The 11,289-nt window shown below is 42.6% G+C and overlaps 1 protein-coding gene across 7 annotated transcripts; it reads right to left on the bottom strand.

Annotated features, from left to right (window-relative positions):
* Positions 1–1,100: 1,100 nt before the first annotated feature.
* On the bottom strand, positions 1,101–10,937 carry PDP1 (pyruvate dehydrogenase phosphatase catalytic subunit 1). Of its 7 annotated transcripts, none has more exons than XM_024765436.1 (4): positions 9,593–9,613; positions 8,782–8,816; positions 6,428–6,462; positions 1,101–5,204 (listed from the first exon to the last, which is right to left on the bottom strand). In XM_024765436.1, exons 3-4 carry the CDS (start codon positions 6,456–6,458, stop codon positions 3,547–3,549), a joined length of 1,689 nt encoding a protein of 562 aa, XP_024621204.1. In that variant the 5' UTR covers positions 6,459–6,462; positions 8,782–8,816; positions 9,593–9,613; the 3' UTR covers positions 1,101–3,546. The 7 variants fall into 7 exon arrangements, with proteins under 7 accessions (XP_024621204.1, XP_024621205.1, XP_024621207.1 ...); XM_024765437.1 differs by lacking the exon at positions 9,593–9,613 and adding an exon at positions 9,455–9,484; XM_024765439.1 differs by lacking the exon at positions 6,428–6,462 and having other exon boundaries at positions 9,593–9,706.
* Positions 10,938–11,289: the final 352 nt, after the last annotated feature.

Below are 11,289 nucleotides of genomic sequence, written 5' to 3'. Positions count from 1 at the left end.
TAATTAAGGTATGTTTACCTACAGACTAAGGATAGCAGTTACCTAGACTCTCTTGCTATACCCAAAGACAGAGGTAACAATAACCCATATTCAGGCATGTGTTTGACTAGTGAGCAGGAAAGCTTGTTCTAGGAAGTATTAATTTAGTTTAATAAAAGCAGAGATATTCAAGTCAGCTACACCATCCCAGTCCTAACTTAACAGTCAGCATTTAAGCCACTTCCTTCCCCTTCCCTAATCACAGCAATGGCCGATGGAGTGATAAACCAGGACCTTCAAAAACCGAGGTATTATTTGTCTTTTTCTTATAGGATAGTCATTAGCTCAATCACTTAATGAACTAAATCAACTCAACAAGATCAGTGGGAGAGGTACAGAGAGGTCATTAGCAAAGGACCACTCCCTAATCCCTCCAAATTTTTCACCATGAAACATTTTCATCACTTGTTTAAAGGGCATTTTTTTAAAAGTCCTAGCATTAAGGTACGGAACATAAAACTCACCTGTAATCAATCACATCTGCAATGTTAAATCTACGCTTCAACCAAATAATATCCCTGGGAATTGCTAACCTAAAAGTTAGCTCTAAAAGGGGAGAGGAAGGGGGCTAATAATGCCCATCAACAATGGATAAATTGTGATATATTCATACAATGGAATGCTACTTGGTAATAAGGAAGAGACTATGAATACAGTCAACATAAATGAACCTCAAAAAAATGAACAACCGTCAGATACAAAAGAGTACGTATTATATGATTTCATTTGTATGAATTTCTAGAACAAGTAATACTAATCTATGGTGACAGAAGTCAGAACAATAGTTTTGTGGGGAAGGATTAACTGGAAAGTGGCATGAGGGAATTTTCTGCTGGAGTATTGGAAAAGTTCTATATCTTTATTGGGGTTGTGGTTACCAAATCTCAAACTACACATTTAAAACCTGTGCATTTTACTGAATGTAAATTATACGCTAGTTTTTTTTTTAAATACTATCTATCTAGAGGATCCTAAAGTTAAGTTTAATCTACCCCCATAGAAAGCATCTAATGAATCTTACTATTAATTAAAAACCAACACAGGTCATTCAGAAAGCAGATATGAAGCTTTAATTCACTGTGGGCATTACTCTGACCATTCTCTATATTATATATGAACTTTTCACATTTCTTCACACGGATACAAGACAGTTGTTTTCCCCAAGTACCGTGTACCATACCACCATCCCATTTAACTAGCTAAGGACGTATTATAAATACCATGAGCCACTGACTAAATACAGAAGTTGATACATATGTTAGAAAGTATAAATTAAAAAAAGTTTAAGGCTAAATACCATGAAGTTTACACATATTCTTTAATTTTAGATATCAAATCACAGTGACAACCAATTATAATAAAATCTCAACTTTTTTTAGATAATATTCATATTTCTAACATCCAATTATTTTCATTTCTACACTGTTAACTCCACACTGCATTTTCATTTCTATAGAGAGTAGACAGGCTTTTGGACTGCAGACCAAGTTTCTTGTGTAATAATAAGAATTACTATCTTGATCATGACCATGGGAAACCAAATTTATATATACTGTACTATATAGAGACGAGACTTTACTAAGTATAAGATAATGTGGAACTCTTTAGTGGTGGTGTTCAAGAGAAATTCAAATAGTAGCCTGAAAATGAGTTTTAACTGCTACTGCATTCTACATATATTTCATTAAAAGATGAAGTCTCTGTCAAAATATTTATAAATAAGTATATAGTACAATAGCTTTTCCCCCTCCAAAATACTGCCTGGGAGGAAAGTTCTAAGCTGACTCAAGGGGAAAAAAAAAAAGGAAAAAAAAAAAAAGGAAAAAAAATAGACCTCAGAAAACAAACATATGGTCTTCTGAGCTGCAATCTTCCTGAGTCTATTTTCAATTGGAACAAATTTTGCAGCCAATTCTACCTTGCTTCAGTGCCCACAGTCCAGAGGGAGTCCTTGAATATCTAGTTCATATTCTACAGAAATCCGAAAGGACCTAAACACCCCTCAACTAATTACACAAGGGAAAACTGATCATGTTTTGTATTAAAATCTATGTGAAAATCAAACATAGTCATAGCCATTCTTTTATCAGTGATGCTACAATAAGTGATGAAAATATATGCACAGCTGTACATGGATCACCATTAAACACAGGAACAAAATGCCATTTGATGCATATTAAATAAGCTCCCAAAAAGCCAATTTGAATATATTTATTTTCATTTACTTTGATACAGCATTGGAAGAGACCGCATATAATTATGGCGACTGCTGCAAACAATACTTGATGCTGCTAAGTATTCCATTAAGCATCAGGCATGCACAAGAGTTACCTTTAAAAATTTCTCATGTATATATCTTAACATTCCTATTTATAAGCTGCAATATGTTTAAAGCATTTAGTAATTTTTAAACCAATTATTTTAACTGACCTACATCTAAGTGGGGAAAAACAAAAAACTTCCTCCTCATTTCAGCACCCGAAGGTAATATTAGACCTTACTCCCCCAAATTATATATTTCAATTTATTTTATATGTGTCATCCTTAAAAGTCCAAAAGTGATGAAAATTATTATCACTACTAAATTAGAAGTATGATTTCCCAGCAGCAGTCCACCCAGCACACACAGCATGCCACGCTTCGGGGGATTACATGATAAGAGTGACGTGCTGGTGGCTGCAGATGACCGTAATTGAACATATCAGTCTCTTCTCTTCATTCTGGATCTTTTATTTCAAACTAAATGAAGCTTTTCATCAATATAAACTGAAAAAATTATTTTTCCTTTATTTAACATCAATAAGAGTAGATAAAACTAAACACCTTTATTGTCTTCAAGTGTGTGGCAAGATAGAAAATGTTTCAATCACATTAGGTAATCAGGGGTGGGGAAGGGGGAAGCGTTTGTTTTTCCATTTAAGCAGGATTCCAGTCAAATAAGCACACACACTTACAAATTCAGATTACTTGGTTCTCGGCCCTTTATGGCTTAAAGCACTGGATTTGAAAACTACTTCAGGTTAAAATAAAGTTATATGAATAATGCATAGGCTGTATATCTAGGAGATCATGCAATAAATAAATGTTCTCATGTACAGTGGAAGCTTGGTGATGAAAGGGGTCTGCAGGTGTGAATAATGTTTTTTTGTTTTACCAAGAGAATATGCCCAGCAAGTTCCCTGCTTTGGGCCTATTCAAGATCCTGTTTGTAAGGTCATCCTGATTTTCTCAGATTGAAAAAAGAAGCCAATGTCATAAGACATCTGCAGTAAGGAACTGACGTGCCTCAAGTGCAAGTGCTGTGAGGTCCGAGCTAAGCAGAAGGAGACTCAGGATCCTGCCACCCGGCTACAAAGTCAACTTGGACTACTTGGCTGACTAGAGTTATCAAATGGGGAAATGCTTAGAATGACCCTCTGGAAATGTTTACTGTATTAGTATCTTTTAAAAATCTATCTGCTCTTTAAATCTATTTCATGTGAGAACTGCCAGGGTAAGATCCACTCACTATTCCTGGTTTTGATATGCCCCTACGACATGAGAATTGAACTGAACTACAATGATTGTAATGTCATCCCTGTACATCCTAGCAAGCTCTTCAGGAAGACTAAGCATTTTGGAGAGGCGCTCGTGATCAACAGCCCCAAACTCGTTGTTGCCCACAGCATGGCGAATTAGATGGGTTGCTGCATTCTGATCCTCAAATACCGATGACATCTTGGCTCTCCTTTCTGTTAAAAGGCCATGCATCTGTCCCAGAGTCACCTTATAGCCACCAACAGCTATTGGCTCTTGGTGATGCATGCCTGTTAGGTACTCGCCCACAATCCTAACCACATCCTGCCTATGCATTGTCTCCCACAATCCGTCAGTCGCCAATACCAGAAATTTATCCTGTGGCCTTAATCGGTGGTAAGTTACTTCTGGCTCAGCAGTGAGATAAGGAGGTGTGTAATAATTAGGAGGGATAAACTTGGTATATTCGTTGTCATTCAGCTGGTCTGGGCCAGATTCTATCACTCTCTTTTGAAGGTCAATGCTCCACTTGAACTTTACGTCCCCAAAAGCCCTAAAAGGCATCAATAAGCCAAGTAGCCGATCCTGTTTCACCACACTCTTGGCCTCATTCTTTGGGTGCTCCAATTTCAGGCGTTCCACTTCTCTTTCATTCTGAGCATTGTGGTCATTAGATAGAGTGACTGCCGACCAAGAGCCGTCCTCTTCCTGCACACCCAGCATGGCTCTGCTATCACCAGTATTGGCCACATGAAGGTCAACACCATCCACATGGGCCACACAAGCTGTGGCCCCAGAAAATGCCACTCGAAGCACCAGGTAGTTGAGGAAAGAATTGGGATCACCGACTTGAGCCTCCAAGGAGATGTCATTATCAAGCCTCTTGAAAGCATTAACCAAAGCCTCCTTAACATCAATTTCAGTCGACTCCCCAGTGTTAAGGTCTATAAGCTCTTGCCAGTAAGTCCTCAAGCTGTTGAAATATAATTTGGACGCCTCCTTACTGAAGTAATCATTGGGATGCTTGTGCCACTGGAGAATGGGGAGCAGTGCTCGACCGCTCTCCACTGCATTTTCGATCTCTAGCAAAGTCTCATGGGGTAACAGAGAGACAGCAATATAATAAAATAGTCTTTCACTGACCGCCTGGGAGCAAGCACAGCCTGCATGGCCATCGAAAACCCCCAAAAGCATCCCTCTGGTCTGCAAGCAGGTTGCTGCACTTCTCCGGTCCTCAATGGGTGCATTCGCAGGCAGCTGATTGCTGTCAAATCCAAGGACAGAACTGACATTTTTGCCATCAAATTCTGGCACTTTGAAACTGTATTCATTAGCTTTCAGGATGCTGTTGACTTGTGGAGGTGTAAGGTAAAATTTCTGTGGTGTGGAAGCATATCTCCTTCCTTGGGTGTACTGCCACCAGCTCTCCTTTGGCCTATAAAAGGTAGCATATGCCGGATGGGGTGTGTATCTCAGGCGACTCTGAGGAATGTAAGGGGGTGAGCAGCAGAGATGTCTGTGGTGGCAGTAACATGCAGTGCCATAGATTCTGCTCAGTTCACAGTGACGGATCAGAGGGAAAAACAGTTGAGTTGGTGCTGGCATGGCATCAGAGAACAGCGGCAGGCTGGAACTTCTGACTGGGATTCCTAGACAGCAAAAGTTACATTCTGATTACTTAATCTATTTTTGCTTTCATAACAAATGTTTAGCAGGTGAATCTACAGGCTCCCTGTGCCTCCTAAGGCACTACATTTTACACACATATCATGTACTATTTCTATAGGATATACTCTGTTAAGCACACCTCCCAATCACTTATGGAGCCAGGACTGAACTGTCGTCGAGCTTTACTTTTCTCTCTTCCTTGTATTTCTTTGTGCAGCACAAACTGTGCAGAATGTACAATAGATCTGGCTGAGGAGAGTAGAGGAGACGAAGGTTATATAACATTATGCAGTGGCAGTCTACCTAGCCAATCACCCTTCTCCCTGTCCTTAAAAAAGGCCGTGGATCTCCCAAATTGCACAGGGACTTCTCCCATTTATGAAGATCCTGTTTCTAGACCAGTGGTCGATTGTTAGCATTTGATACACATGGCTACTACTATAAAAGTGTTGGGATGCAGCCCCAACCGGTGTGTATTCATGAATTATTTGTAAGTTATATACATATGCTACTACATTAATATAATGTTCATTATAACCTGTACAAGAAAAATTTTACATAATGAATAAAAATAGAAGCTCCAAAATGCCCTCCCTGCATCCTAGTAGATGGTCTTGCAAACAATGTTTCTCCAGACCACTGTGCCAATTTGGCAGGTTTAGGGACATAGGTCTGCCACCAATTCACCACATAATCCTGGAAAAGCTGGATCACCGCTTTGAGCCTTGCTTTCCTAAGCTGTACGTGAACACATCAGAGCAGATGCTATCTGAGCACGCTTCCTGGACTCTGTGCCTTTATAAAAAGTGTGCACTGAAGTGAGGCTTTGATATCAAATGCAGGGTTCATTTATTTGTTGTTTAATTTTAGTGTATTCTTTGTGATAAAAAAAAACTAAGTATTCTAGCAGCTCTAAAACTTTGTTAATAACATAAATGGTCGCAGTTCTGGAATTTAATTTACTTGCTACCGTTTTCCTCTAATTATCAGTCATGAAAGAAAGCTACAGAAATATGATTTTCGTCTACAGTGGATCCCAAGTAGAATTCACCCCTAGAAAAATATTTTCTCTTACATTTTATAAAAAGGTTATCTATTTGCACTTGGAAATTAATAAACAGTGAAATAGTAGTCTAATGGTCTAAGGTTTGGCTAAAAAAGGTAGAGCATTATAATCATGAATAAACCAAAATCATATACTTACTATGTGATACTGAAAACATTTTGCTGGGCATTTATCTAGAAAATTTAATAAACATGTATCATTAATTCAGGTAATTTTTACAATAAGAGAATCCCTCTTGTAACATATATTTCCCCTGAATTCTTGAGGTATTGCATCAAAGTATTCATCTGGCCTATAAATAAACAGGTTTTATATTTTAAATAAGAAAACAAATGCAGTAAACAAAAGGGAATAAGGAATATAAAACCATCTGAGTCTGAATATCAACTATTCCTTCCTAAGGCTGAACACATTAAGAAAAAATTTTACAAATATCATAGAGAGTGTTAGAATATATTACATTATTTTCACGCACCCTCTTTTGAAACACAGAAAAAAGATAAGTGGAATGCAGTGAAGGGGCAGAGAAAACACTGAATTTGCTTCTGTAATAAGTGCTGTATAAGCCAATCATATAGAACCCCTTTTGCATGTGATAGAAAGTACCGTTATTTTAACTACACTATTTAAGAAGGGATTTGTTTACAAAATTGAGGACAAGATTAGGCAATAGAAGGAAGTGATTAGAATTTTGGAAATAAAATCAATAACTAAATAAGTATTCTGAAAGGCAGTCATGAAAAACAGAAATTCCAGAAGAACAGGAATCTATCAAGACTAACCACTTAACTAACAGCACTTCAAACTGAATACCTGAAAGTCATCCAAAGGTTAAGTGTACATGACTGAGCCAGGAGATGTGCTCAAACGTGGGGCCACATGACACTGGCTTCTAGATATGAATCATATCTCTTGCTAGGTTTGTATGCAGAAAGCACATTAACTTATTTCATGCTTTGTATAAAGATTTTTTCTGTTATTAAAAATGTAAACAGACACCAATCTTAATGAAAATAAATTTTCTCTGTAACTTTATATACGTTTGCATTTATGCTTACTTTAAAACTTAAGAATCTTAGAGGAAAAACGTGTATTTCTGTATGGAAAGTAGATTGAATCAAAGTACTGTGTGTGTGTGTGTGTGTGTGTGTGTGTGTGTGTGTGTGTGTGTGTTTGGAGGGGGGTTTTCACAGATAGATGCATACCAGGATTTGGCTATATGGTGTCTGATCAAGGAATAACAAGTCCAGGAAACCCACACTTTCCTTAAATTCCTTTGCTTTGACAATCCTCCTGCTTTTGAAATTGACTGCAAAATGAACTATTGTGGCAAAAAGAACCGATTCATGCAGCAGATGCTTTGAATAATACGTAAATTCAAACAGCAAGCACTCTAACATACATTTTTCCTTCAGGCATAAATTCTCAACATTAAAAACAAAAAAGCAGAGAGTGAATTTTATTAACTCTATCTTTCAGTTACTCAGGGGCTTAGCATATGGACTGACTCCCAACATGCCTCCAAAAGTCAAATTCTTAGGGAAGTTACCTAGTCTGTGTTTAATGAACATTCTATCACCACCAGTACAAGTAACATACTCTCTCCATCAGACCAGTTACTACTAGAAGTCGAAGTACTTTCAAATGCTTTCATAAACCATTAAGTGAGTATCCTTCTGAATATCCTGTGATTCAACAACAAAACCCCATGAAATCAAAACTTCTGTCGACAAACTTGCTAAGTTAATGAAGTAGACGGCTCTTGATGAGGCAGGAAGAACCGCCGCAAGGTACAGTTGTGGTAAACTGAAGCACTGTCAAATTTTCCAGTTATTTCTGGCCACAATTTCACTTAAAAGGTCCTATCCCATGATCCAGACTTAGCCACCTTATATGCAGCATCTTAGTCTTAGGCAGATTTTGCCAATTTTGCTCACGACTAATAAGGAAAGATGAGCTGTAACCAGCAACAGGAAAGAGATCCATCCATTCTTACTGATGTGCTCAACAGAGTTTGTGCCAAGAAATGATTCAACTTCATCAATAAACTCACAGAAGAAATTAGAGAATGCAATTACTGTACCGACTCCAGAGCTCTTTAGGTTTGCAAAAATTTTGGTGTAAACGAAAAAAAAATGCTATACTAATCATTAAATGTGTCAGAACCCCAGTTTACATAATTTGATTACATTAAACACCCTGCATAGACTCTGCGATTTTTCAGCATTTTTGGTTAATGTCTAGACATTTCACAGCTCCTGTTATCTCTACATGAATGAAGAAACCGGTTGCCTTCAGAAGACACGAAGCCCTAAGCCAGCACTTGTTTGATTAGTTTCCTTTGTCCCTACCTGAAAATTGCACTCACTAAGGCATCAAAGCTATCTATCTCACCTCTTAATTCCACGCCGACCCACCTAAAACCATCCACACACAAAATCAGTCATCATCCTTCCTGGGTACCCAACGCAGGTAGTTAAGTGAATACCTACCAATTCGTCTGGGCCCGGGACACACACACATTCTCCTGTCATCACAACACGGAGCCGACAACATCCACAACCCGCGCGGACAGCAGCAGCGACAGCAGCACCGGCCCATTGAAAGCAAGGCAGAGATGCTCATTAGAGGAGGCGGAGGCAGGGGAGGCGGGAGCGGAGGAGGGGCGAGGTCTCGCCCCAGCCCGGTGAATGGGGCTAGGAGGGGGGAAGAGGATGGAGGAGGAAAAAAGGGGTGGGGAGAAGGAAACCAAACAAACAAACCCACCCCGCGGGAGAGGCAGAGCTACAGTGGAGGCGGCGGGGGCCCCAACGCCCGCAGAAGGGCGCCCCGGGACCGGCCCGTCCATCCAGCCCGGGAGCGGAGCCCACGGGCGCGCGGCATCCTCCGACCGCCCACGCCGCACCGGCTTCAGTCCTGAAAACTGAGGGTCGGCCCGCGGCGGCTGACTGTGGGATCACCCTGGAATCGAGGTGTGTAAGGGGAAACCCTCAGGCAGAAACGCCACGCCACCTGCGTCGCACCTCCCGGGAGCCCACCCTCCCGCGGGTCCCCACGGTGCCCCCGGCGCTGACAGCGGGCGCGGCGGGCCCGCCCATCACCCAGAGCCTGCGGCTGCCCCCAGCGCGGCCACGCCCGCTGCGGCCCCGACGCCCTCACGCGCACCTGGCGCTCCGGGGTTAGTCCCTCCGCACGCCCGCGGCCGCCGCTCCCCAAGCACGCCGGCCGCCCCCTCACAACTTTGGGCTGGTGGAGGAGGATTCCGGAAGGGCCGGCTCGGAGCCCGGAGTAGGGAATACGAACCGGGCACGGCAGGGGAGGAGCCGCTTCCTCTCAACAAGGAGGCGGCCGCGGCGGCGGCACCTCCAGGCGGTCCTTGCACGCAGCCCGGCGCAACTCCCTGTAGCTCGGCCCCTTGCCCCAGCCCGGCCCACTCAGCGACCCTGCCCCGCAGGGCAGCCACCCTACCCCGCCCACACTTTCGGGCCGGAGCTCTTCCCGCCTTCAGATTGGCTGCGTAGTGGCGAGTGGGCGGAGAGGAGGAGAGCGGGCCGCTGCCCTGCTCGTGGGAGCGGAAGAGCGGCGCGCTCCCCGCCGGCTTTGTGACGTCATGGGGGTCAGACAATCCCTTCCATTCCGCGCGAGGTGCCCATTGGTTCCGCGGGCCCGCCTCACGTGACCGCGCCCGCGTCTGATTGCCTGGTGGAGGGTGGGGCTGCGCGCGGTTACTGGGTTGGCGGCGGAACGGGTTGGAGGAAGCGTCTGGCCCGGACCAGCATCCCCAAGCGAGCTGGGCCCCGGGACCAGCTTCTGCCTGCCGGGCAGGGTTCCGCGAATCTCTGGCCTCTGGCGGGGGGCTGGCCGAGCCTACCCCGCGCCTTGCGAGTGGGCCGGGGCTTCGTAGGTTTAGGCTGTTGGGGCGGCTCCCTGCCCAACGGGAAACTGCATTCGCTGCAGTCGCCCCTGCCTGGAATAACAAGGCGTAATAACCTGGGAGTATCTGTGGCCTCATTCATTTGATACTTTGCAGATTTTAGGAGTGTTGCCGTGGATGATGTTTTCTGTCATTTTCTGGGCACCTCTCAGGGCCCAGGGAGAGAAAGGCGGTCTAAACAGCAGCAAGAGGAAGTTGTGATGAAGGAATTCTTTCCCCTGTAGAGGTGTGTGCTCACGTTTTCTGAAGGGCTTTGAAATCAGTATTGACTTACTTGCCCTGAATGGTTACAAGGAAAAGGGTAGAATGCAGTCTGCATTTGTGACGAAGTGGGAAGAGCCCTGGACTCTTGTGTCAGGACTTTCATCCAAGTCATTTCCGCTCCATAAGACTCAGTTTCCCCTTCTGTGAGACGAGTTGTATTTGGGGTGGTATTGGCAGCCTGGGGTTAAAGGGAAGACATGTCAAGGGCTATTTCACGTCCTTCTGTCCACACGTAATCCCCTCTTTATGGGAAATGAGTCACTGATAGTGACTTCTAAAAGCTTCTTCGGAGATGGTATCAGGTAGATCATTGCACTTAACCCGCCTACTGTTAAACAGTTTACTTTGATTTATTAAGCATATCTGCTTACTAGCCAATAAAGTTCATAAAGTGATGTGAGCTGGATATAAAAACTGTCATGTTAACAGTATTGTGGAGTTTTGTTTTTATTAATTTGCATTATCTGATTTTTATGTAATAAAGGAAAATTTTTATAGACACAAAACAGTGCCAGGAACTGGTTCTTTATAACTCCTACGTCTTTCCAACTGCCTCCTCTATTCTCTAAATAAATTAGAGCGCTTTTTTGCCCAGCACCAGGCTGCCCATGGAGCTCTTGTGGCTATCTTTATGTGGCCTTCATCCCATTTTACATGGGTCTTGCCTCACTTCACCCCTCCTTTCTACTTCTCAAATGAGCATCCCATAAGTTTGTCAATATATATATATATTTTTTTTTTGTTTGTTTGTTTGTTTGTTTTTTTTGCGGTACGCGGGCCTCTCACTGCTGTGGCCTCTCCC

This window comes from Neophocaena asiaeorientalis, unplaced genomic scaffold, assembly GCF_003031525.2.
Source record: "Neophocaena asiaeorientalis asiaeorientalis breed wild unplaced genomic scaffold, Neophocaena_asiaeorientalis_V1.1 scaffold353, whole genome shotgun sequence".
Classification (NCBI taxonomy): domain Eukaryota; kingdom Metazoa; phylum Chordata; class Mammalia; order Artiodactyla; family Phocoenidae; genus Neophocaena; species Neophocaena asiaeorientalis.
This window is presented reverse-complemented; position numbering and strand designations above follow the sequence as displayed.